Source organism: Lepisosteus platostomus, chromosome 1 (assembly GCF_059453375.1).
Source record: "Lepisosteus platostomus isolate fLepPlt1 chromosome 1, fLepPlt1.hap1, whole genome shotgun sequence".
NCBI lineage: Eukaryota > Metazoa > Chordata > Actinopteri > Semionotiformes > Lepisosteidae > Lepisosteus > Lepisosteus platostomus.
The window spans coordinates 66,812,472-66,840,070 of NC_142611.1; the positions used below are offsets into that span (position 1 = coordinate 66,812,472).

Consider the following 27,599-nt stretch of genomic DNA (forward strand, 5'->3'; position numbering starts at 1 on the left):
GTAGCGCCAGAATATTTCCTGGTACACAGCACACTGTTTCATTGTTTGTGCTCACAGGGGAAGCTCCTGCACGCGTGTTGAAAAATGATGCTAACGACAGAGAGAAGAAGAGAGCCCTCTTCCCGAGACAAACAAAATTTCAGTAGGAACCTGGGAAGGAAAAGAGAGGAAGGGCTCTGAACCTGGCAGTGAATGCAAACCCGTGGCCTGGCGGATAGCTCAGGCTAAATTCAAACTCCATGCAAACTCCACACAAGCATGTGCCCCAGGCTGGAACCGAATCCATGAACCAGCAGCTGTGGGAGGCTAACTGCTGCTCTACTACTTGCAAAAATATTCTAAACAGTCTAAAAAATGGCTCTGGATGTTTCCATTCAAGATGGCTCCTTGCTTATTCACCAGTAGCGCTGACCTTTGCTTAGTGACCATGGAATGTGTTCAACACCTTGCTACTGAAGTATTCATGAAGCAACAAGTCTTGAGTATCGGGAGGGTGCTGTCAAGGCAGCAGCAAAGGCCAAACAGTTTATAGGAGCAGCCTGGTGTTTGTTTAACAAGGCCAGATCCGAGTCAAATTCTTCTCGGCCTGTTTTTAACCCTTTCATGCTCTGAATGATGAAAAAAGATGAAAATTCCTGATCTACTTTCAACGACAAAGTACAATGTGAACATGATTGATCTGAGATGTGTAATACAGTACATATCTACTCTGATATACAGTGTAATACATGTATTCATATACTGTTATAAAATATTAAAAGCTGGACTGCAGGATAGCAAACCTGTTATGTGTTGGAGAAGATTTTACACGATGAAAAAGTGCTCTCATTAATGGAGCTTGGGGGTGTCTTTGTTCCTGGTAACGCCTTAGCCTCTAAGAATAGAGGATAGAGTCTCCATACCCATGACTGACAAGAGCTGGATTATCAGGAAGTCATTTTAGTGCAAGGAACTACAGAACTAAGGAACATGCTTCAGAAATATCACAGGTACGGTAGGGCATAACACTGTCTACCGTAGCCCAAAACGGTCTGATTGATTTCACAACATGAGAGATACCATCAGACAAGGTAAAAAATACATAGGGTGCTTTTCTCTGTACTCATCCACCTATGTGGTTTCTGTGCCTGACAGGGTTAAGCCTGGATTGGGTGTGTGGCTGTCTTTAAGGTCCAGTTCTGAACACAGAGTTGAAAGGCAGAAGAAGGGAGAGGAGCTGGATTCCTGTAAACCTATAAATCTTCTGACCTGTGGTACTGGCCAAGACTGTCATGTACAAGATAATCCTGCAAGTAAGGCTTGCCTTCCTACTTCACAATACAGTGATAAAGGAACACTCTTTTCCTTCCCGTTTTGACCTCACCCTGCACAGCAGTCAACACTGAAGATTTTCATGCTTTTCCTTTCTGATCAACATGACAGCAAAGGTCTAACAAAGGGTGATGTCAGGTTACCCTGGCAGAACTTACCTGTCAACTTCTACTGATTTCCCTTGAGGAGTCTTGTGGGAATGTACTACAATTCAAGAGATAAAGCAAAAACACTTGATTTTGTTCTACCTAAGGATTGATGTAGATGCATGCATCATCACTGGTTACCTTATTTCATACTGTTGAATGTTTAATGCTTTTCAGTCTCTGATGTTCTGGTTATGCTGTTATTTGTCATACTGGTTGACCTTTGAATGATCCTCTAAATAAGGCCTGACAATGCTCCCTGGAGCTCATTCACAGGAAGTGCTGGTAGGGAAACATTTCAGTGTTGCACACCAATTAAAGTGACCAGCAAAAAGCCACTGTGCTTTCAATCCCCCACAGCACAAATATTTCCACTACCACCCCTGTGTCTTCAACACCACCGCCCATGTTCTTCATTCAAAACCTGAGTAGTCTTTTAAGTGTCATTGGTACAAGAGCTACTCAGGCAGGACCAATCCAAAATAAGCAGACCACTTGTCACAAGCTGGCATTTTGCTCTGTAAATAGGGTAGGCCATCTTTTTTATTGACCCGTATTTCTGAAAATTTTGATTGCACAGAAAAAAAATGGACGCACAAACTAATTAGGATATTCCTCTAAATGGTGCACTGCTCTGTATCACTTGATTGCAGATTATTTTTCCACTTCATGCAAGTGCCTCATTATTTCTGCTAATTGTTTCTTTGCTGAGTTCAATTTGCTAATTCATACCACCTCTCTGTCCCAAGACAGATTAATTATTTGGTCCCAGAAACACAGAGGAAAACCTTTTGTCTGTGTTCCAGCTGGGCTCTGAATGACTTAATTGGATCACAGGTACAATATCACAGGCTTGCACATCTAGAAGATCACTTTATTGGCCATATACAATTTCTTGCATTAGGAATTAGTCTTTTCACATACCCCAACTTGCTCCCGATGAGGCACACAGACAGGGAGAGGAGCTTGGGGTCAGAGTGCAGGGTCAGCCATTTATATGGCACCCCTGGAGCAGCTGGGGTTAAGGGCCTTGCTCAGGGGCCCAACGGAGTAGGATTCTTCTGCCAGCCATGGGATTTGAACCAGCAACTCTCCAGCCATAGGCACAGATCCTTAGCCACAGAGCCACCGCTCCGCCATCTAAGAGGGGAGAACATGCTTTCCAGAGCTCTGCTCATTGGCCATAAGAACAACTATAAAACTTGCAGGACTCTGACATGCCAGGACTAGGCACTAGTGCTGGAAACGATCTCAGGTTGTTTCAGCAGAGTGAGAAAGCAATAATAACTAACAAATAAACTACAAGCTAGTTGATGAAATAACATATTTGTCAGGAACAGAGAACAGAAATAAATATAAAAAAGAGCAGCATTCCTTACTGAGTAAAATGAAACTAAACCAGAATTCAATTGAAATGAAAAATACAATTAAAAAATGCGGAACACCCCTTTGAAGTCTGGAGAGAAGAGTGGACATGAGAGGAGGGTCTAATCACAGGTCTTCCACAGAAGTGCCATAAACCACAGGTGTGCTAGAGTATTGATGAGTTTACTGACAGCCACCAGCTCTGATCTGTGCGGCCTTGAGGAGCACAGGTGGGGGCTGGCGGAGCCTGGCGCGCGCTGGTGCACGATCGGAGGCGGAAGAGACACACCCCTGGGCCGCCCCGGAGCATCTGCCAGGTTTCTCCCCTTCCTGTGTGGCCGGCTGCAGTGCGAGTACGTGCCGCACATTACGGAGCAGTGTGTCAGCAATACGAGAGGCAGGAGATCTGGGCTGCAGCCTGTGTGCTTGTGAATGATTCACGTACGGAGCAGCAGGCGGAGGGGATGGGCCTCAACACACACATGACCGCTATAGGCGTTTGGTGCCTTTACAAACGTCTGTTGCAGACATTGCTGTAAATGCTTTGTTCTGCTTGTCCCCATTGACTGTGAGGTACATCTCTGTGTGCTTATAGCAGCATTATAGAGCCTCCTTTACTTCCCTTTGCATGATGCAGGTTAAGCTCCTGATCAAAAGCTGATCAGAGTTTTATCGTTCAGCCAGTGGTTGTGTGGTACAGCAGTGCGCAGCAACACGGATGAACACAATTACCCAGCAGAATGGCCCTGAAGACTAAGAAGAGGTCAGATGGAGGTGTGAAGACTCAGTACTCTTCCAGGGGCCATGCTGGTTTTGCCACGGATGTCGGAAAGGACGAACCGTGGAATGGCAGGAGAGCAGAAAAGACCCTATGTGTAGCGGTGGGACAGGGGTTAGCCCGGGCTCAGCTGTTCAGGAAATGCCATATAGAAACCTGTGCCCTCAGGCCATGGACAGGAGTGGCCTGGTGCTAGGCGGGTCTCAGGACATCCGAACCTCAATGCTGAGTGAGGAGCAGAGCAGACACAGGAAGTAAATAGGCTACACAACAAGACCCACCAGAAAGACATGAATAATCACAGGGAACTAGGAACAGGAGAGAAGCAGAGCGCCCTCTAGGTGTACTGGGCGTGACAGGTTTGGTGACACAGATAACGGATCTCTTGACAGCTCCAGTCCTCACCTGTGCAGCCTTGTGTCCCACCTCTGGCCAGATAATAAAAATGATCCTGGACTCTTGCTGCCTTTACTCCCTTCAAAACTAGACCAGCATTTTATTTTAGCAATTTCTTTTTTGTAGATTTATCTTCATCTTAGCACATTTTCAGCAAGCGCGCTTTCCTAATTGTAGCTTAAAAGAAAGCTACTTTTATACCACAGCAAAATAAGTCTTTGAATGCGATGCACGGAAAACAAAACCTCAGGTGTTAACAGGTAATTGCGCCTGTTTATTTTTCATTGAATGGCTTGGCAGCAATGCCCAGCTCTCTTGCTAACGCCAACCCTGCTCATCGGTGTAAGTTCCTGTCCCAGACTGTGTAACATCTGCCAAATGTGAACTGGCCTGTAAGATGCTACCTTTTTTTAAAATGGAGGAGCCACACAGACAATGCAACTTACTGGAGCCATATAGGAAAAAAAGCATTTGTTAGGAATGGGAATGCTACTGGCAGATGGATAGTTTTTAGGAAAAAGTGTACTATGGTAGTACAGAAACGTATGACACTGCTCATGGCTTGAAAAGAAGATGTGTGAGTTGTGTTTTTATAGTGTTACTTTAAGGCATCAACAAAATCAACCTAGCGTATTCTTAAAATCGAGATTGAAACACGAACCAAAGGACACAATCAGAAACTACGTGGAAGAGATTTTATAACTGGAAAGGACAGGCACTTCTTTACCTAAAGGTGGATGCTACACATTGGTGGTGGTGGAGGGGCTCCCCATTACCTGTAAAAAGTACCTGTACCTGAAAAGTACTATATAAGTGTAAGCAATTATTATTATTATTCTCATTCTCATTCTCATTCTTCTTCTTCTTCTTCTTCTTCTTATTATTATTATTATTATTATTATTATTATTATTATTAAAGGGTTATGGGAGTTTGGAACAAGCTTCATGTGTTTGAAGCTGATAGCTTGGCTTCTTTCAAGAAACAGCTGGATGAGATCCTCTGGTCAGTAATCTGATAACTAATTGCAAAATGGGCCAGATGGATTGATGGACCTCCTCTGATTTGTAACCGTTCTTGTCTTCTGTCTGAGGTGCTACACAAATGGTGCAAAAGACCAGGCTGCGTGTGACACTGTGTATGTCACAATGAGCTAGAGTATTTTTCTACAGCTTTCCCAAAAACACATCACTCGTGTCTTGTTTGTATACACAACCGTGACCCAACAGTGCAGTCCATGTCAGGCAACAGCTCCAGTATGTAGTCTCTCCCCAAAAGACAGAATCCCACATGACTCAAGATTATAGCAAAACACACCATAGGGGATAATAAAGGGTATATGGGATTCTGTGTTTACATTAGTTTTTATGAATGTACTGTTGTTAACTGGCATGACATTGTCAAAGGTTTTCAATGATTTTGCCAGGTTTAGTCAACAGACTTACTATCCCAACCCTAATGGCTCAATATTAGACCAAATAAGACTTTAACCACAATTTCATTGCACTTCAATGCTTTGACCCCAGCAAAAGTTCATGAGGCTAAATGTGTTGCAAAACGCACAGAATATTAGAAATATTAGTTTTAAAACTGAGAACACAATCCCATTGCTTCCTTCCAGAACAGCCTGGGTCAAATTAATTTAAACTGATTAATTTGCTTCTAAAACCCGAATGAGTCAGAGGGTCAAAATGGCCTCCCATCATTCACCAAACTTCTTTTGTTCATACGCAAATTTCCCAGTGGGCTGTGGAATCTTCTCGTTCTCTGTACTTCTGAAGCTCTCGTATAACTTATCTGGAACAGGTGACGATTTATTCCAGGCTGAAAGGACAAGAAAAGAGACACAAAGTTTCAGCTGGGGAGCCTTCTTCAAGTGCGTGAGACTTCAGGTGTGCATAACTTATCTGGTCCACTGGTTCCTCAGTGACTGTCTCAGCTTTTGCCAAGGTCTTGTGCAGGTGGTGGTCGTAAAGCTGCTTCAGCTTGGGGTTCAGTAGCTATTTAAACGTTACCAGGCCAGGCAGAAGCATTTTTATTTTTTCAGAGAGAACACACCAGGCAGCCTGATTAAGAAGATCAGGAGCTGGGACAGCAAGACTCTCCGGTGGCCCCAGGGGGTGGCGACACCCTGGATCCCTAGGGCAGGAATGACCACCCTAGTCCTTCCAGGGCCACAGGTCCATCCGGTTTAGCCGATTGCACTAATTGTGTCCTTAAGTATACCAACACAGAACATTCCCCCAGGACGTCGGCAGTTGGGGACTGAATGATACCTACAAAACCTGCAGGACTTCAACCACACCTGGACTACAGCTGACCACTCCCTTTTCCAGCTCAGTGCGTGACACTACTCAGTTTCAAGCCCATTACAAGTGAATATGTTGAGAAAGGCTTTCCTCCACTAGTGACGTCATGTTAAACCTGGGTGCACTGGGTGGGATGTGAGAAAGGACAGTAGCCCACAATGCTTTAGAAGGGCAATTTAATTGCTATTTTAATAGAATCGCGACCGACTGCCCTCCAAGACCGTGTCAGTGCCTGGGAGTCTAACATGGACTTTGCGGCGTAATGTGTTTTTAAAATTATTGAGCCATTTATAAAATGACTGTTTCGTATTTGTGAAAACCGAGCCAAGTCTTTTTCTCGAGACCTTTTTCTGGAAAAAGTTATTCTTCCTTCTGAAAGGGATCTGTGGATTAACTGGCCGAACGATCTGCCTCACACCCAGGACAGGATGAATGCTTGCTTCCCCTCCCTTCATTGCCTGAGCCTGAAACAAGATCAAACCACAGGGTGCCTGTGAACAATGGCGCTCAGTCCTCTAGATCTCTTCTATTTTCCTGTACACACCCGTCTCCTGTAAACAGATCAATAATTAACTCTCTTCCCATTCATTCCTGTCCTCAGGAAACAGCCTATAGACGGCAGCTCCAGGAGCACAGGCCTGACCTGTCACGCCTAGACTGGCAAAGCAATAGTCTTGTGTCAGGCACATAATAACAATAATAATTATAATAATTGCTTACACTGATATAACACTTTTCTGGACACTGCACTCAAAGCTCTTTACAGGTTATGGGGACTCTCCTCCACCACCAATTTGCAGCCCCACCTGGATGAGAATGTAAGAACATAAGAGAATACTGTCCTTTACTCACATACCTGCAGAACGCTGCCTTATTAAAACAAACAGTGAGCCATGCCAATCAAATTATGCTCTAAGCCTGTGGTACAAATACAGTATCACCCTTCTATATGACCATTTGCTTCAGGCCCCCTCTAGCCAAGCTACCAGGCACTGTGGTGTTTGTGACGCCTTCTTTCGTGCTTGGTGCATTGCTGCAGGCGAATTGATCTCAGCATTGAGACTGCTAGATGTTATGTGGCTGGAGGCTATGTGTGAAACAACTTCCATACTGTCAAGGTCAGAGGATTGACACATTTCACAGAAAGGATGAGACGGGGAAAAGACAGTGTTGGTGAGCCTCCTGCCCTGGGTTACTATACTGGGGCATTAGGATCCACACAAGCTGCAGGGTGAGCATCCCCTACTGGCCCCACTAACACCTCATCCAGCAGCAACCTTAGTTTTTCCCAGGAGGTCTTCCATCCAGGTACTGACCAGGCTCACTCCTGCTGAGTTTCAGTGGGCTGCCAGTTGTGAGCTGCAGGGTGATACAGCTGCAGTTGTAAGTTGTTTTAATAGTGTACTGGAGGGTCTGGTGGCCTGCTGTCATAAATAAATATAATTGTACGGGGGCTCGGAAACTGGGTACTCGGGTCCATTAGACTCCAAGTGGCTGTGCCTCATTAGGGGGCACCTCCAAAACAATGCCCCGGTTGCTAGGTGTTCTTTGCAAGAGGTAGGATGGGCAAGTTGAGTCAAATGCCTGGATACAGGCATGGGCGTGACCAGAGTGCAAAAGGGGGGAGGGGTAAGCTAAGTCAAATGTCTGGATACAGGTGTGGGCATGACCCAGGGGTGTGGCCTGGGTGCACACCCAGCACTGTGTGGGTGCTGGGGAAGGCTGTGTTTGCTTAGTTGTGTAAATTACAGTGGGGGGCTGCGGCCACAATGTTTAGCAAGGGTGGGAGTGAGCGAGAGTGTTACTCCTACACACCTCTGTCTCACTTTCTACTGTTAAGAGACATTCCTGTAACATTCCCTTGAAATTACAGCAGCTCTTTAAAATGATCATACCAACCACAGACTGCTCCGGAGCTAAGGTTCTTACTTACCCTGTGCAATATAAGAGCTGAGCTCACCACTCACCAATCTTATAATTCAGCTGTATGGGCAATTTGCCCTCACAGTTTTTCCACAGGGAAAATTTACTCCAGTCTTCTGGAAACATGCTTCCTGAAAACTTTCCAAGGCTGATAATCTTAAAAATATTTCTTCAGAAGGTGACATGCCATGAACGTTTTATGTTTGACATTAATGTACGTAAAAGAGTTACACATTACAGAAGGCCATTCACTTCACAGAAATGTTTGATTGCTAGTTGCTTATCCATCCAAGAATCTAATCTTGTCATTTCTTCTGGGCAGCTTGTTCTAGACTCCTTAAATATCAAAACCCGAAAAGGGAGCCTTTATCCGTTTGAGAGCTGGGGAGAACAGCAGTGTTCCTCCTCATTAACAAGCTCAGTTCATTTTTTAATGTCATTTTCCGTCACAATAGGACTATTCTAGGCTGAGCTGCCCCACCCACCAATATTCATCTGCCCCAGGAGCTTCTCTGGACCCTTTATTTCTGAATAAACACTCAGTATGTAATCCACACCGAGCTTTCCCTCACCCACAGCCGGCTTGTCGGGCCTTGTTCCCTTGTTCTACCTCTCTGTCAAGTTAAATCCTGGTTGCCTTAGCAACAGCAGGGTGGGGCTAAAGTGTAAGGTGAGGAAGAAGTTTCCCTCTGAGACAGGTAAGGGCGCTGTTAGGTAAAGCAGAACTCAACCATAAACGTCAGAAAACAGAAACAAAATCCATATCTGAGCACATCTACCTTTGTGCATCTCTGGAAAACCTTGACCCTTAAAACATCCCTTTTTGAAAGGCTCCCAGATGGTTTATCCTGTACAAGTCCAGAGTGCAGGACAAAAGTGCTTTGAGTGGAGTGTCCAGAAAAGCGCTATATAAGTGTAAGCAATTATTATTATTATTATTATTATTATTATTATTATTATTATTATTATTATTACTAAACCCCACAGTCTGGGGTTTGCAGGATCCAGTCCAGGCTGTGCCACTGTGCTGCAGTGCAGGGAATGCTTTCCCAGCTCAAGAAACATTCTTAGAATCTAGTTAAGAAAGTCAGGGTAACAAACTGGGGCGTAACGGAGAAACTTACTTCACAACACCTAAAACAGGGGTGTTCAAGCCTGGTCCCAGAGGCTCTGTGTGTCTGTGAGTTTTCATTCCAGCACAGTTCTTAATAAGCTGAACCAGCATGTTACTGGCTTAATTGGACCCATTTAACCCACCAATTGGTGGGTTAAGCACTTTGAGTGGAGTGTCCAGAAGAGCGCTATATAAGTGTAAGCAATTATTATTATTATTATTATTATTATTATTATTATTATTATTATTATCATCAGCTTCTCCTGGCTTTTCAGGTGCTTCTGCTTTAGAGTCACCTGGACTCCCAGGGACCTAGATGGGACACTCCTAAAAGGCTTTTCCCCTGTTGGTCCTACTGGGCTAAAAGAAGTACATGAACCTCCACAGGGTGGAACTTCTTTCTTCATTGCGCCGTTCAGCTGCCTATCCTTCCGTGCTTTTAAAGTTGCATCCTTCCATTCTCGGTACAGAAACAGATGGAGAACAGTTATCATGGTAGCCAGATACAGAGCTGGAAATGAAGCCGTTTTCATTTTTGAATGATTCAGATGCCTGATATAGGGATGGAAAACAATGGTCTTAAGGTGCAATTGATAGGGGGGCTGGGGAACCCAAGTACATTTACAGTGTCATCCATCATTGCGGGATTTCAGTGCCAATGAGCATAAAAGTGGCAGATTTTCAGCTGTTCTGTACTAGGAGGACTGTCTGCGCATCCCATCCAACACCTGCGTAATGAACGCTTGCCCTCTGAGCGCAGGCTGACATGGGCTGTAGCCTTGAGTCAGACAGGGACTTGGCAAAGCCGCTTGGCCAAGCGTGTCATCTCTTTGCCCCAGAGGGAAAGAACCAGTTAGGGGAGACTAGCGGTACAGTCTTCCAGCTTGTAGCAGCATACCGTTTAAAGGGTGTGGTGTGCAGTTAAGAAATGCTTTACACCTCTCCAGCCACAACAGTTAAATCACTGCAAGAAAACAGGGGGAACTTTTTTTTAAAAAAGATGACCAGAACACTTCTACAGTGGCCACAACACCAGAGCAGCACCGGTGATAAAACGATACATTGAAATTGTCAGTCAACTCAGAAACATCCTTCACTGCTCTTACTCTGACCTAACTCCATCTATTGTCTTGCAGGTAAACTAGTACTGATGAAAAGCCCTTGACTAGATGTCTTCCAATTTTTAAGTTAACAGAAAAAGTGCATGAACACACAGTGACAGTGCTCTCTTGGGTCAAAACTGCATTGATTTGTGATTTTATTTTATTAGTTTTATTTCATCGCAGAAGACAGAGCATAGGCAAATCTAGAATCCTGGGGCTCGGATATTTGAGTACACATATACCTGGCTGTAAAGGGAATTACTTATTTTAGCCGCTCCAGGTACAGAAGTTTTAAATGTACAAGGAGGAAGTCTGAAATTCAGTTGCTCTTATATCCAGTCATCTCTGAATGATTTGCGAGTTATGAGCTACAGTTACACCCATGGCCAAGGTCCAGATATACTGTACATTATTGTACTTTTATAACCCTTCATTGCCACACATAGTCTAGTCAAACCTGCATATAATGCTTAATCAATTCACAACACCCCCAGAGCAATTATGTTGTGTTTATCCAGGTATGAAAGTCATTTTTTTTTTCTCTTTACACCTACGCCAGTAAATGTATCCCACTGGAAACAAAGGTGTGTCTCTTGAGTTGATGAATTTGTCAGCAAAAAAAAACGCTTAAGTGTAAAAGCCAGAAAGCAATGCTATAGAAGAATAAAGAGGCCCTCTGTTTGCAAGCTGATGGCCCTGATAGATGGAAATTGCCTGCAAACATTATTCATCTCCCTGCAACAATGAAACACAGCTCTCTAGATAAAAAGGTACCTTATACAGCAGCTGCTAGCTAACAGGAAGTGTGTAACCAAGGCCACAGCAGAGGACTGACCTGCTGCAAACAAACCCACATTATTTATTAACAGGGCCACTTGCAATACTTATTTTGCAAAGATTATTTTTAGCATTTAAGTGCTAAATGTGTTCTGCTCCTTAGATCTCCCCAATAAAACCACATCCCAGATATAATACTAGTGTAGCTTAGGTGGGTAGCTGCGTCAGCATGCGTAGGCTGCAAAGGAACAAGTAATAGGTTTATTCCATGCTGAAAAAAAGAAGAAAGAGAACAAAACATTTCGGCCGTGAAGCGTTCTTCAGGTGTGACTCCACGGCTCCACGTGACACCTGAAGAAGGCACCACGGCTTGAAACATTGTGTTTTCTTTCTTCTTTTTTTCAGCATGGAATAAACCTATTACTTGTTCCATAATACAATTGTTCCATTTTTACATTGCCTCTTGCTAGATCAGCACCGTCTGACAAGTCTTGACAAGTGACTTTCCGAGAATCGCGAGCAGATTGTGCCACGGCTGCTCTTGACGTGACAATTCCATCCCTCAAGAGCAGTAAACCAGCCATGGGTGGTGTGCAGAGCAGATGAAGGAAGGGGCAACAGCGGACAACAGCCTACAAGCAAGCAAACCCGAAATCGCAGAGCGCCGACAAAAACAACATGTAAGAGCAGGTGGCGCAGTATTTAACAGGGCACCAGACACCTGTCGCAATCCCCTTATATTAAACGTTTTTGCATTCTGCCTCATTTTGTGCTTGGTGTTGCAAGGTATCCATGTCACTCTTCCCAACATAACAAGGCTGTGTATATTAGTGTAGGTTGCACATCTCAAATGACCATAGCTTGTGAGATTAGACTGCTGAAAAGGGGGCTTTAGCATGACAATCATCTCTGTTACAAAAAAAAAACTGCTGTAATTGATTTAATTTATTGATTTATAGTGAGATGCAGTTGTGCAGCTATTATTTGAAAGACATGAAAACTAACATTAAGACAAATTTTCATTGAGACACCTCAGGAAGACTTGGTGCTGTAGTTCCCTATCCACTCAGGCTTGGAAACAGAGCGGATTAAGCTGAATTCCTCGGCAGGCGCTAGTTGAAGCAGATACAAAGTACACATGGAATATTGAATGTACTGAAGCAGAGAGTAACAGCGGATTTTCTGCTACTGCTCCCAGCTACCACTATCAGCACATTGTGGAATCTAAGGAATGTGTCTGCAATTCCTTAGCTAGGAGAAGCTAAGGAGAAATTCAAGCATTCAGGATTTTCCAGCAGTTTCCAGAAGCATTTAAGAGGCGGGGAAAGACACTCCCGAGCCGATTGTGATAGCTGTTTCTTTTTTGTTGGTTCCATTGTTGTTCCTTTTTTTAGAGAAGGAGAAACAACATCTTGAAAGAAGTACAGCTTATGAAGTGAATATCCTTCTGTCTGGGGCTTGAAAAGGGAAGATGAGAAAAGTTTCAAATCCGGACTGAAGACCTATTACTTCAGCCTAGCCTACTCACCCCTTACATCATAGCCTGCTGCAACCATGGCTGCTGGTGCTGTCGCTGTGTTGGCCCACCAGGTAGATACGTCTGTTCTGACCAAACTATCCTAATCTCCTCCCCACATGTCTGGATGGCGCCCTGGCTGGGCACCATCTGAGTTGGATGCTGCATCACTGCCATGGATCCAAGAGGGACATCGTTGATATAGCTATCATTTAGGAGGATTTTGCTGGTCTACAGAGATCTGCATGGAGTACTGACATACAAAAGACATGATGGATGGATTAGTACCTTTATTCATTTAGTTCTTTTTGTAATTTTAAAATGTTAGCATGCCCAAAGGGGTTGGGCAGCCAGTTGACCTTGGACCCCTAGAGGGTTTTTTTTCTCCTTACTTAGGAGTTTTAGGTTCCTCTCCTCCATTGTCTTCTGGTCCTTCTTGTTCTGTATTCACAACATGTACGGTCACTTGCTTTGTTAAGCACCTTGGGGCAACCTGGTTGTGAAAGGCGCTATATAAAAATAAATTGAATTGAATTGAGTTGGAAAGTTGGAAACACGGAGGGCACAAAGATTCAGCAGCTCTGTCAAGGTGGATCTTCTTGGCTGCTGAAGCACTGTCCTGCTCCTGGACAGCAGAGTCTCCTTCTTCGGAGCAGAGTTTGCTGTTACGGAACCCAGACTTGGTGACTCACAGAGAGAGAATGCAGTGGGGTGGGTAAGAGATGAGGGTGTCTGACAGAGGGCAGCAGTGGTACTTTGTAACCGTCTGGTAGGAACAATCTCGAATATCAGGGTGTTTCCTGCCTTTTACACATCATTTGAGCCCAGTGCCCTTTCTTCAGACTGCAGTTTCCCAACCACGATCCTCAGACACTGCTGTCATTAAAGCTGCCAGTCACTTCAGTTATCCCCTCCAGAGTGCTGCCTTGTTCAGTTAGAACACTTTCTTCTTCCAGCTGCTACAAAGTTGCAGATTTCAAGACAATTACTATATTTTATAAGCAACTTGCAACATGCAGCTCTTCAGCATCTAATGAAAATGGTACAATTAAGCAAAACAATTAGATCTGTTTGGAGATACGAGTAACCAAGGGCTGAGCTCTCCAGGAACAGATCTGGGAAATTGAATTTGATTTAACCTTTATTGCTCCTAAGAGAATTTGTCTTGCAGATCAAGAGCTCATAACATAAAGCAATAGTACAATATCGTGATTCAAAAGCCTTGAAACTCTGTTTAACCCCCAGATGTGATCATTTTGCACCCTCAGCTTTGCACCCAAATCAAAGTTTCTCGCTGCACTGAAAATTTCCCCAAAACTACAGAATGTTTTATATTTACACACTTAACTCATTTCTTGCTAGTCATGTACTTTGAACCTTGTAATGCAATCTCTTTCAGAATCCAAGGAGCACATTTTTCCACAAAACAAGAAGGTTTGATAAACAGTGACTAGGCTGTTCCTGGCATTAGGTATGGGGGTCGGTGGCAATGCTGGTTCTGATAATTCTGAGTGACCACAGCACGTTCTGATAATCCTTGGAAGTAAAAGTCACTTTAAGAGCAATTCTCTGGAAGCAGTGCAGTTGAGATATAATATTAATAATAAACACCTTTGTTTTCCTGGGAAATACCTTGAATCTCAGTTCACTTCAACACATTCCATCTACATTCAATCACAGCTGCACTTTGCAAAGTGCCATTATGAAACATTTTTTAAAGAACAAAACATCAGATTCCATGGAACCACATCACCATTTTTGTTTTTTCTAGTTCATATTACGTTTGGAACATTATTGACACAGATGGAAATAGCACATTAAGCCGTCAGATTATTCTGGATCTTCCTCATTTATGCAAAAATTGAACAGGTGCAGATAAAACTTTGTGGAAATAGATTTGATGAATTTAAAAGCACAGCAAAAATTTTACCCAACACACTTCTACAGGATCTCATTCTATGGGCCTACCATTTTTTTAAAAAGAAAACCTCCGTGATTTAGTAATTTATACTTTGGAGAGGTGAGGAAGTGTCTGAAAAGAGACTATTCTCTTGAGGCAAGAATGAAGATAATAGCCTCTAATCACACACTGATGATCCAGCATGCCACACAGTCGTACTGTTTACTTAAGCAGGCCGTGGATTTTGCATGTAAATGCATGCACCTTACCTACAAGAGGAGGGCAGAGTGAACTCAGTCAAAGGCGTGTCTCTCCAAAAACAATAATTACTGCGTGCAATTGCAGGTAAGCAACATCTTCTTCTTCTGCTGAATAATGCCTGCACTTCTGCATCATGGCTATTCCCAGTCAGGAAAAGGAACTGATGGAGCTTTCCCAGACAGCTGATTAGAGCTCAGCTAGGATACCACAACCAGACTAAACAAAATGGTAATTAAATACATTTGGTATTGTGTTGATGGAGGAACAGCTTTACACTAAAAATTGTGGGTGCATGGAACACATTGCAAAATCATGTTGTGGCTACAGAATGACAGGGATCTTTGATGAGGTTAAACAGGTTAATCAGTTCAATGGTTAATCAGCATTGACATGACACTAGAATACAAAAGACAGATGGGCCGGGTGGACTCCCCTCATTTGTAACCTAACAGCACGCATACTAGGAGAAAAAGCTATTGTTTGGCTGCATGTTAAAGAACCACACCTGAAAAGTGATTGTAGCGATTGTTTCAATCAAGGAAAAAGGACATTTAGGTTTTTCTTTTCATATTTCACATGCATTGTTACAGCAGAGAAGACATTACATTACTCTTTTTGTGATGCTATAGTATAAGTGCTGCCAGTTTGCCTTAATTCTGGTGACAGACAAATACTGTACACATATCTGTAAATAAATGTAAACTATACCCCATAATACTGTATTGCAGAAAGGGATATAGAATAAAAGGTGTTATAAGATTGCAAAACAAGCCAAGGAAACAGGACCTAGGTAATGATTCTCTTTTGTTTTGGTATGGATGAGGTTTTGATTTTTTAGTTTGAGGTGAAGTCTTTTAAGTGATGCAGTTAAAAAGAAAATCTTTCGGAAATTTCAAATGAAACTCAGGAAGTGAACAGGGGAAGTGTTTTAACGCTGCACAAGGCAGATTTGTTTTTAGTAGTGCCTGCTTTTAATGTTTAAACAATGAATGTGATCATTTACTGCACATTGGTTGCTCTTGGGGCGGGGGCAAACTGGACTGTGACACAATCAAGGCAGAATGTTCTCAAACAACAAGGCTCAGCCCCTCTACTTTAGCACACAGGGCAGTCCAAAACGCACATTCCCAGGGATTACAATGGCTTCAACCTTGAAAGCAAGAATCTATGTCTAACCTGTTGCCTTGCAAACAAGTTCCTCAAAGCAAAAGGATTGTGGGAAACCGAGCACAAAAAAAACAAAACAAAAGAGGGACCTGATTGGACCAGGTGTCCAATTACAAACCAAACCCAGCTCCTCCCCACTCAGAGCCTCAGCCAATCAGAGCTGAGCTAGCCACTCTTTTATCTGATATGAAATAAAAAGGGCAATAGCAGCCTGTTCTTTGCTCTATCTGCCTGCATCTCTCTTAGACAGCGGAGCTGCCTCTGCCTGTGATTTGCCCACACCCCCTAAAAAGAAGCTTTTGCATCAGAAACTACTAATTGACAAAAGATGTCCTACAAAGTAACCAAAACCTACAGCTCAAGTGCGTCCTCCGCTGGACCCAGGGGATTCAGCAGCTTCTCCTACTCGGGTCCCAGCGTGGCCAGGAAGAGTTACAGTGTCAGGAGCTCCTATGGTGGCTCCAACAGAGGCATGGGGGCCGGTTTTGGGGCTGGCGGCGGCGGCGGCGGAGGAAGCTACATCTCCAGCTCCATGGCTTACGGAGGTGGCATGGGCCTGGGTTCGAGCATGGGCATGGGCTCCAGCATGGGCATGGGCATGGGCTATGGTGTAGGTGGAGGCGCAGGTGCCGTAGCCCCCATCACAGCCGTCTCGGTCAACAAGAGCCTGCTGGCCCCCCTGAACCTGGAGATCGACCCCAACATCCAGGTGGTCCGCACCCAGGAGAAGGATCAGATCAAGACACTCAACAACCGCTTCGCCTCCTTCATCGACAAGGTGGGTCCCTTGTGCTCTCTCTCTTTTTTCATCTGGGGGGGCCCCTGAGCAGGGCAGGGGGGTGATTACACAGTAGAGGACAGGTGTACCCGTTTTAAAGGGATCCAGCAAAGAGGCACTTGACCAGATCCTTGGCAGCCCAGCTGAGTGACCACAGCACAGTTTGAGGCACTGTATGAAAAAGTCCAGGCAGGATGGTGTGTAGTTCACTTTGTTCCTAAGTGTCCAGTTATTCTGCGGATCGGGTGATGAGTTTCATGACAATCCAACCAAATGACGACTGAGCTCAGGAAAAGACAAAATATTTTTGCAGAGCTGCTGAAAAAAGTTTCAAACAGCAGCTGCTGCTTTAAGGCTTACCAAGTAGTTTTCTGGAGCCTAAAAAAGGCAGTAAATTGTGACCATTAAAAGGTTTGGAGACATGTTAAATAGTTCTTAAACTTGTCTTCCACAACACAAGGAGGAAAACGTAATTGCTTCACTCTCTTGTTGCTTGTTATATCTGCTACGCTGTTGCTGTCTTGATAATTTGTGTGAGGTTTTCTGTGAGAGCTACACTTTGGAGCTAGACTGTAATTGCAGTGACGTATACTGCCCTGAAAGTATAACTGAACTGCATATCAGCCCGTTTCAGCTTTTGCCCAAAGGCAATCACAACATTGTATCTTTGTTTCCACAGCATGTATTCTTTTTGAAATACACACCAATTCTCTCGTATTTGTACGTTTTCTAAAATTCAGATATACTGTATGAAGGAATTATACTATTAAATAAAGACTTAACTATGGACCCCTGAAACCTAGTCTCTTGTCAGTGAGCAGGTTCAAATAGGCAGAAACAAACCAGGGTTTTGATATAGCCTTCTAAAAAAGACAAAAAGTCCAAAAAGTCTTCTAAAGCTCGAGCAGGAGAAAAAGGTTAGAGCATTGTGATCCATCTCGAACCAAATTGGGAACTCTGCCTTCCAAAGAGGACTCTGATGCATTACTAAGAAAACAGTGTCAAATGTCTTCTATTGTTGAACTAAAGATCGTGGAATCTAGAATTCCCTGCGTTTTAAAATTGGGATTTTTTGATGAGCTAATACACGGCTGACCTGGGCCTGTATGGCTGTCCAGCTGTGCTGCTTTACCCTAGTAAAGCCAAGGGAGTGGTCACTCAGCATCCAGACCAAAAATGGACAGATTTAGGAAAGGCCTGCTACCGATCCTTTAAATTACAGCCTGCTGTGGACACGAAAGAAATAATGGAAAACGTTTGCTTCACTGCCAACAAAAATAATAATTATTGAAATACAATTAAACATGGTAGGAGCCTAACCTACTAAACTTTTTGTGTGTGAAGAAAGTGAACCAATATCCTGTTGTTTGTACAGTGCAATTATGTGCTGAAGACAGATGTGGAAACGTTTTGCTGCCTATGGTCAGGCACAGCTCTTCTCCCTATTTAGCTTATTTAGCTCCCTATTTAGCTTTTGCATGCTTCCATACAATTATGCTGTCTTTTCCAGACAGTTTTGGTTATAAACTTTTAATGGAACCTAAGATCTCCCAAGAACTAATTCATCTGCGTGCCCATAACAAGGGTGTGCTTGTGTTTAATTCACTCTGTACTTGTCATACAAGCTCGATACTTCCCCATGTTTTAACTTCAAACACACTTTCCTGTGGGACAAGTACTGTTACACAAGGAAGCCATAACACCTAACCACTTCAGAACGCGTGACCAATTATTCATAGAAATAGATTTAAACTAAACTTTAAATTATAAACTTGTACCCATTTTGTTGTCCAAAATCATCTGTAAAAGGAGCATAATATAATGGCAGGAGTGGGCCAGTGTTTTTTTTTAAACAGCATTTGTGTCACTTCACACTAAACGCAGGTGAATGCATTTCAGTGAGACAGCAAACTTCTGTTTACTTAAGTTACTTAGTCAGCAACTAAACCTGAAACTTTGCAGAAGGTGTGCGAGGCAGCCATTTAGAGGGGGCAGGGAATCCTTTAAGAAGGTTAACCTGTGACCCAGGTCGCCGGAAGTCTTGAATATTTTACCAAAATGTCAAGAGGTATCCCATCCCTCTCCTACAGAGCAGTGTAGAAGGTAGAAACCCAATCTGCTCTTACTGCCCTGCCCCCTCATTCTCCTTGATTCATGTTAACCATTTACCTGCCGGGCAACATTCCCTAGACCTCCCTAGAGCCGGCACGCCCAACAGCCCCACCTCCCCCTTCAGAAATACCGCAATGCTAACGGAGCCAAACTGAGCTGGAAATGAGCACACTCTGGACTCCAGGCTTAAAACTGGATTGTGACCCATTTTTCCATCCCCTTTGATCTGCAAGAACAGTCCAGAGGTCCCCGACAGGAGATAAAAAGACACAAATCCTCACGGCCCCACCCAAAGAGAAAGATTTACCACATGGGTTTATGTCCTTGTGATATTTTTAAAATATATATTTTAAAGCTTTGTATACTCCTTATAGGCAGCCCAGTTTTGGGTGTATTTTTACATCCCAGAACAGGTGTTGGAAGAACACGTGGCAAAATCCAGCACACCTGCTGTGTTAGTTTTGGGGTGAAAATGCAAGTCGGGCACCAGACTGACGTCTCTCCCCCTCACCCCCCACCCTGCAGGTGCGCTTCCTGGAGCAGCAGAACAAGATGCTGGAGACCAAGTGGAGCCTCCTGCAAGGCCAGACCACCACCCGCTCCAACATCGACGCCATGTTCGAGGCCTACATCGCCAACCTGCGCCGCCAGCTGGACAGCCTGGGCCAAGACAAGATGAGACTGCAGGCTGACCTCCAGAACATGCAGGGGCTGGTGGAGGACTTCAAGAACAAGTGAGCTCTTTCTCTGGGTCCCGGGTTGGGCTCCAGGGGCAAAACCAAGAGATCATCTGTGTCATCTCAGGCGCAGGCTATATGAAACCAGTCTGGTACAAAAGCATGAGGAATGGAGATTCTCCCTTAAGTGAAGGTCATGTGCTTTATGTACCAGGTGTAGACTTAAAGGACACTAAGGGAAACCTGACTAGTGGTGCTTTACACAAACGGCCAGGTGGCACTCCAAAGGGGATCTACACCTTTAATACATCTGTAGCTCAAGGGGGAAACAAAACAACTAACAAGAATAGCCCCCATGGAGACTTGCCATAGAGCACATACATATATTATACATACATATATAATTGCCTACATAATAATGGCAATTACAAAGCACAATGTGCTCATAGTCTGTACCTTCAGGGTTGAGATAAAAGAGAAATGCCTGTAATTTAGGCTGAATCCTTAATATGTGTGCACTGATCTGCAGCGAGGATAATGGAAGAGACATTAGCGAATGCACACCACACCCATAGTTTAGCAGCATAGCGGGCAGGTACTGCCACATCTCGCATGCTACCACAGCGCCCCCTACTGCCGACCATGCATACAACATGACAAAATTTCTATGGCTACTATTTTGACAAATTAATTGAAAATCCATGTGGTAACCACATCAAATAAGAATGGGAAACAAACACAGCAAAAAAGACTGTGAGTGAAACTACAGTACTCCTCAGCCTGGGGATCGATTTAAAATGCCACTTGTCCCTGGCAGAAAGATTGAGTCATGGAATATCAATTTCTCTCCATGCCTGGGTTATCCTACTTGAAAAAGATCTATGATCTGTGAGCTTTAGTTTCTAACGAAACTGAAAGACATGGCTCTGAAATCCCACTGCTAGACAACAAGCTTGTTTTGGAGATTGATCTACTTAAAAACACGTGGGATGTACTGGTAGGATGTAGCAAAATCCAGGTATAATTACTAATGAGATCTAACCTCCACCAACACTGCAGCCGGAGCACCTTCAACACTGTAAGAGGGGTCTCAATAGTGGGGAATCGGTCCTGCCCAGTGTAACACTCTGGGAGCTGGGTTAGAAAACACAAGGTGATCCTTTTCACCATCAACAAATCCTGCTCCAGAATAACTCGGGAGGGGTTAATAATTTCATATTTCTGGAAGCGCTTGGAAAATCTCTTTATCTGTTTTAGGAACCCGCATGAGAAGTGCTGTTGTTATTAATGATTAAATTCCGCCTTCGGTTTCCGAGGTGTTGCACCTGATCTGTTCTCTGCCTCAGCAGCCTCTCCTCTCCCTCTCTCCTCCAGGTACGAGGACGAAATCAACAAGCGCACAGAGTGCGAGAACGACTTTGTTCTGCTCAAGAAGGTCAGTGACGGAGAAAATACAGAAAAGCTTTGAAAACCTTATGCAGCTTCTTTTAGCCCCCATCCATTCGTTGTTTTTTGGAAAAGCTTTAGCTTCTGCTAATAAAGTAAAAAATGCATCACATTATTCTATATCCTATTCCATCAAATCTATTGTAATTGTATATAGGTATAATTACCATAGATGGTGCAAATTGAATAATTCAAAACAGGACATGCATGTGTTCTATGTCTAATTTAGAGCTCTGAAGCGTTTTTAGAATCGTGACCTTGGTCAGATTGAATCAGATCCCTGGATCGCTGCAGAATCCATATGGGAAGCCCTGCATGCTGAGAGTCCATTTGCTTGACAGAAAAGCAGACCTACAGCTTGTAGACACCTTGGCTGCTGCCAGCTGGCAGTGACAGGGAGACCCATGCTGAATGCCTCCTCTCTGCTCTTTTCCAGGATGTGGACGAGGCCTACATGAACAAGGTGGAGCTGGAAGCCAAGCTGGAGAGCCTGAGTGACGAGATCAACTTCCTCCGCCAGCTGTACGACGAGGTACCCTGACGCCGCAAAGACACAGTTTTGCTTTGGAAGTTTGTTTTACAGCACTGGGTTTTCCAGTGGATCCTATAACTCGCAGGCACTGAACACATTTATTGGATATGCAAGAATCGGCCAAGAAGTACATCAACAATTCCAGCATAGCTGTAGAATTTATTGTTGCAACTGGAGCCTCCTTCTTCTAATTGACATCATATTGGTTCCACCCTGATAAATCAACAAGCCCAACATGAAAATTTTTCACCTCTTCCCAGAATGGAAGGAGTTACAAAGCCCCCCCCCCACACACACACCATTCTGTAAGGGGCATAAACCAACACAAACCCCCCTAACACTCACATTTGGCACCTGTTCACCCAGTATACAGTTTATTTGGACCAAAGCATTCTGGGTAAAGTGCCTTGCTAGGTACCTTGTAACAGGTGTACAGCAGCATTGTGTACATACTGGAAAAAAACCCACGATGCTTGCACAGTCCTGAAGTGTTTGGGTCACATTGAGTGCCATGCCCTCTCTGTTGTGTGCGTGCAGGAGCTGCGCGAGCTGCAGGCCCAGATCCAGGACACCTCCGTGGTGGTGGAGATGGACAACAGCCGAAACCTGGACATGGACTCCATCGTGGCTGAAGTGCGCGCCCAGTATGAGGACATCGCCAACCGCAGCCGCGCTGAGGCCGAGAGCTGGTACAAGACCAAGGTTAGTGCCCACACTCCTCTGCCAAAGGGCTTCCATGAGTCTGCTATTTAATCAGGCTATAATCACGTTAATATTGCCACCAGAGTTAGATCAATGAATTTGTCTGGTTTAATCCATTCTCCTTGTACAGCAGCTACTGCAGTTCTCAACACGAAATGACACTTGTTTAGAAGCATTACCAACTTATAGCCTGAAGCATTAGAAGCATTGCGAGCTTATACCAACTTATCACATCCCAGAGGCTAAGCAGGACTGGGCCTGAACAGAAATGGAATAGGAGACCTCTAAGGAAAATTATTCATAAGGTGGTGTTGCTGGACCAGAACACAAGAGCAGTCACCACTGACTGCAGTAGGAGGTGCAGTCCTTTGATCCTTTGGGTGAGACATAAATCCGAGATCCTTAACTGCTTGATTATGAAAAGATCCAACGGCACTGCTTCAGTGCGTAGGAGTATAAAGCCTGTAGGCCTGGCTGAATTCCACTCTGGGCTTGCACAACCTGACCTAAAGTTCCCCCTTCATTGAAACTGTAGGCAACAGGATTCAATCACTGTAACCCGCTTGTAATGCAATGTCATCTGGTTTTGGCTCCTCGCAGTATGAAGAGATGCAAGCATCCGCCGGCAAGTATGGAGACGACCTGAGGAACACGAAGACTGAGATCGCTGACCTGAACCGCATGATCCAGAGACTGCAGGCCGAAATCGAAGCCGTGAAAGGCCAGGTGAGTCTTGAAATGTGCCCAGTACCGGCGGGCCGTGCTAGATGCATGCTCAACCCTCCCAAGTTCTTGATCCGAATTTACTTACCCAAACATGGGATTGGGGAATTCCTTATCAAGAAATGTTGGAATAAGCAACCGTAAACTCTTATTGTCATATAGATTCTTATTGTGGAACTCAAGACCCTACAACCTTTACCTCCCCTTTCCCCTGAAAACTGCTGACACTGCTATGGAAACGTCATCAGTAAAGCTTTTGTCTGAACCCCTTTGTAACCCTTGGTTCAAGGTGGAAACTAGGGAAGAAAGAAAATGAATATTTGAGATAGCAGGTGATATTCATTGTATACACAATCACTGTGCTGTATAAAGTATTGACACCTCCTGGCCCCAACCCTGAAAGCCGATGTAGCGTCCTGTCATGGCTTGTTTTTGTCTGCTTAGCGCGCCAACCTGGAGGCTCAGATCAGGGAGGCCGAGGAGCGCGGGGAGCTGGCGCTGAAGGACGCCAAGGCCAAGATCAAGGACCTGGAAGACGCCCTGCAGAGAGCCAAGCAGGAGATGGCCCGCCAGGTCCGCGAGTACCAGGACCTCATGAACGTCAAGCTGGCCCTGGACATCGAGATCGCCACCTACAGGAAACTGCTGGAAGGAGAAGAGAGCAGGTGAGCTACTCCTGCAGCCTCCGTCCATGGAGGAATGGTGAAAAAGTCTCACGTCTTTATCCCCAAAACAATACCTGAAGGTCATTGTTCAATGTTAAAAATGTCAACCAAGGCCGACTTGGGTTAAAGACTCAAGTGGAGCAGGTGCATCAGTGTGTAAGGACGACTTTCTCCTTATTGGTATAACTTAGTTTCTGGCACCTTACAAAAGATGTTGGGAGTGTGTGCAGGTTTTTATGTGAAAGACAAGCACATAACTCCTGTTACATACGTCTTATAGAAATTGTGAAAAGAAGATGATAGTCAATACCAGTGTGTTTTTATCCTGAGAAATGTTTCCATTTTAGTCGCACTGGACAGTTAAATTTTGCACATGAGAAGGTGAGGGAGTGTGTGTTTTCACACAATGCTTCTGACATCACACAATATCTGTAAGGGTAACCCTCAGATTCAAGATGCTGGATTAATCATCTTGATTTTTAAGATCACTGAAATGTTTCCTAATGCTTATCGAGATGATGTCTCTTCCCAACAGGTTGGCATCTGGAATCCAAGCCATCAACATCACCAAACAGAGCTACTCCCGTAAGTGACCGATACTTTTACTGTCTCACTTTGAGGAATCGGCTATTTTATCTTATTCTTTTTACAGACAGCATTACACATTGTCCTAGAATGTACCATTCCAAGAAAACCTACCCAGAAGTCAGTATTATTGATCAATGAGACTTGGGGAACGAGATCTCGTGATATTGGTTGCTTGGAGACAATGAAACACCCCATAGTGCACGTGAACTCTACACATGTGAATGTGATTTCAGGCCTTCCTCAGGACAGGACACTGAAATTTCCCACACCGAGGATGAGACATTTTTCAATGCTTCAGTTGCATGGCTGCAAAACAATTTATTTTTCTCCACGCAAGCAGCTGTGACGCTGTCCTAGCAAGGGGGAAAGGAACATGGATCAGAATAGGGATGCTGTTTGTGAAACGACCTGCTGGTGGCCCCAAAAACTAATTTTACACCAGAACTAAGAACCTTTCTGAAAGCCATTACCCCCATTGACAACTAAGCAGTCAAACATAAACATCAAAGGATTTTTACAGCATTTTTTTACCAACAAAAAAATCAGTAATCCACCCACATGCGAACGAATAAACCGACTACAGAGATCACTTTATTAGCCATATACAATTTCTTGCATTAGGAATTTGTCTTTTCACATACCCCAGCTTGCTCTCCATGAGAGACACAGCCACACAGACAGGGAGAGAGAAGCTGGGGGTCAGAGTGCAGGGTCAGCCATTTATACAGCCCCCCTGGAGCAGCTGGGGTTAAGGGCCTTGCTCAGGGGCCCAAGGGAGTAGGATTCCTCTGCTGGCCGCGGGACTTGAACTGGCAACCTTCCAGCCACAGGTGCAGATCCTTAGCCACAGAGCCACGTACAACCAAAACGACCTTTTTAAAAAGCTAGGCCTTGAACATTCAAGATTAGCTCAAGGGAAGTGGTGGATGGCCTAATCTTTCCTGGCACAGGAAGGATTGGGTCCCAGATTTGAACCTGCTCTTCCTGTGTTCCGCTCTTTCCAGCGAGCTACAGCTCCTTCAGCTCCTTCCCCCTGGAGAGCGCGGGTAGCAACTACAGCAGCAGTTACGGCAGCGGCTATGGCAGCGGCTATGGCGGCGGCTACAGCGGCGGCTACAGCGGCGGCTACAGCAGCGGCAGTGGGCGGGGCTTCAGCACCTCCCAGAGCAAGAAGAACGTGGTGATCAAGATGATCGAGACCACCAACGGCACGGTGGTGTCCGAGTCCTCCGAAATCCTCAAGGAGTAGATGTCCCGGTTCCCTAGACCCGGCCTGTGGCCGCCCCCCACTCCCCTCCTCCCTCTCCCTCTCCTTCTCCCTCTCCTGGGCTCTCCTCCCACAGCCAGGCTACCGATTCCACAGGGAGGTCAACCTGCACCCCTCCCACAACCTCCGAATTCACACTGATGGTCTGGCTGGGGGAGGGCCTTGGCTATGCAGTCCCTGCTCATGTAGAATCCAGGCACCCACAGACATTACTCCCAGGAGACCCCAGAAAAAGTGCCCTGAAAATTCTGTCGTAGGAAGTGAAGGAAGCCAAACGATAATGGAGCTCTGGGCTAAACGTTTTTCATTCACTCCCGCCTCGACACCCCAGCATCCCTCATAAACAAAGGGAATAAAATATGAAATTACTGATCTAGGCTGTTTGGTTTTCGTATGCCGGAATCTTCACTGCAGTTGTTAACCTCTCTTCTACAGCAATAATCAACTGCTAGGAAGACCAAGTATGTCTCATCAAAAGTGTACTTCTCTTCTTCGTCCTATGCTGAAATCTTGTCTTCTGTTTACGACCGTAGAGAGCAATAAAGCTAACCTACCAGCTGCCCACCTGAAGAAACGGGTCGGGGCTTTTCATTGGCTCAGATGAAAGACAGATCTGGCCAATCACCACAGTCTTTAAAAATCAGTTCTGCCACTGTGAGGTACCAGCTGTGGACGATTTCGATCTCGGAAACAAGTGTGTTCTTACTTTTGCATCGCAGTGTTTTGGCTTTCATGTTTTTTCTTTGTTTTGTTTTTTCATGATGCACAGCTTTGTGTGCATCGAGTCAGTTTTCGTACAAGTTGTGCTTTGACCTTTTGGCTTTTCTTACCACCAATAAAGGTCATCACTGTTGAAACAAAAGCATGCTGTCTTGTGTGTTTGTAAGTGTGCTGTGTATCCTGTAATAGCCCAAATTTTATTAAAATTGTTTTTAAAAACACTTCCTGTAAGTGGATCCGTTCACAAAATTTAAATGTATCATCTTTCTGAAAAACCCTTAAAAAGAGACTTTAAATGCAGCCTAATTTGTGGTTGTAGCTTTACACAGTTAGAGCATTTGCATTTACTGCACTTGCCCCAAAAGAAAAAAAGCTTGACACTAAAAAATGTTGCTTGGAATCAGATTCTCAAGCAATGTTGGTGGGGGTGGGAGCAACTCACTCTTGCTGTACTGAAGCTGGGTGGAGCGCTGATCTGCTTCCCTGACTTTCACGCAGCCTCAACAGAGTGATTCAAAAGAGCGCTCCTTTTCTAAAGGTTTCTGCCTAAGCAAATACAAATCTGCAATGAGTGAATCTTTGACCGTATTTGTAACTGCACAAATGACCCCAGATTCACTGATCAAGATCTGATGGAATAATCTGTACTGTTAAGTATTAAAAACGAAAATACAGAGGGTCATAAGACGCTCCATTATCAACCTTTTAAAATAGTGGAAAGGTTGGATTCAGATCAGTGTAGTACTGCATATGGGACCTATTCACAATGGCATTGATAATATATATGTTGGTCCACCTAAGAACTACCAGCACAAATTCATTATTTTGAGTACACGAGGGTCATGGTACACTTTTCTAGTGCTTTTCTGGATACTCCACTCAAAGTGCTTTACAGGTAATGGGGAGTCTACTCCACCACCACCAGTGTGCAGCCCCACCTGGATGATGCGACAGCAGCCATAGTGCGCCAGTACTCTCACCGCACACCAGCTCTCAGTGGGGAGGAGAACAAGAGTGATGAAGCCAGTTCAGAGATGCTGATTATCAGGAGCCCATGGCCTGGATGCCAGGGATAACCTCGGATCTGATCTTGCAGTCACAACTACAAAGGTCTCCCTCTCCTCACTTTCACCTGGTGCACTGGTGATATGGAGACTATAAAATCCTATTCACAGAGCAAGTTTTTTTATTGTTTAAACAACTCGTGAAAACATATTGCTCAATATACTGTACCGGTCAAAGCAGCTAGATTTTTAAAGCACTCATTCATCTCGACCTGAGTAACCGGTAACTGAGACATTCTAGTGATTCCAGGATACAGATTT

At 44.5% G+C, this 27,599-nt stretch overlaps 1 protein-coding gene across 1 annotated transcript; it reads left to right on the plus strand.

Annotated features, from left to right (window-relative positions):
* The first annotated feature begins 16,274 nt into the window (after positions 1-16,274).
* Positions 16,275-26,416, plus strand: krt8 (keratin 8). The gene is made up of 9 exons (XM_088633733.1): positions 16,275-16,842; positions 19,480-19,688; positions 21,006-21,066; positions 21,514-21,609; positions 22,147-22,311; positions 22,912-23,037; positions 23,479-23,699; positions 24,235-24,284; positions 25,292-26,416. Exons 1-9 carry the CDS (start codon positions 16,393-16,395, stop codon positions 25,534-25,536), a joined length of 1,623 nt encoding a protein of 540 aa, XP_088489859.1. The 5' UTR covers positions 16,275-16,392; the 3' UTR covers positions 25,537-26,416.
* Positions 26,417-27,599: the final 1,183 nt, after the last annotated feature.

Excerpts from the sequence above, each read along its gene's own strand:
- krt8 (XM_088633733.1), top strand. The coding sequence starts at position 16,393 with ATGTCCTACAAAGTAACCAAAACCTACAGCTCAAGTGCGTCCTCCGCT. Across the intron at positions 19,689-21,005 it reads GTGGAGGACTTCAAGAACAA|GTACGAGGACGAAATCAACA; the intron begins GTGAGCTCTTTC and ends TCTCTCCTCCAG. Across the intron at positions 23,038-23,478 it reads TCGAAGCCGTGAAAGGCCAG|CGCGCCAACCTGGAGGCTCA; the intron begins GTGAGTCTTGAA and ends TTGTCTGCTTAG.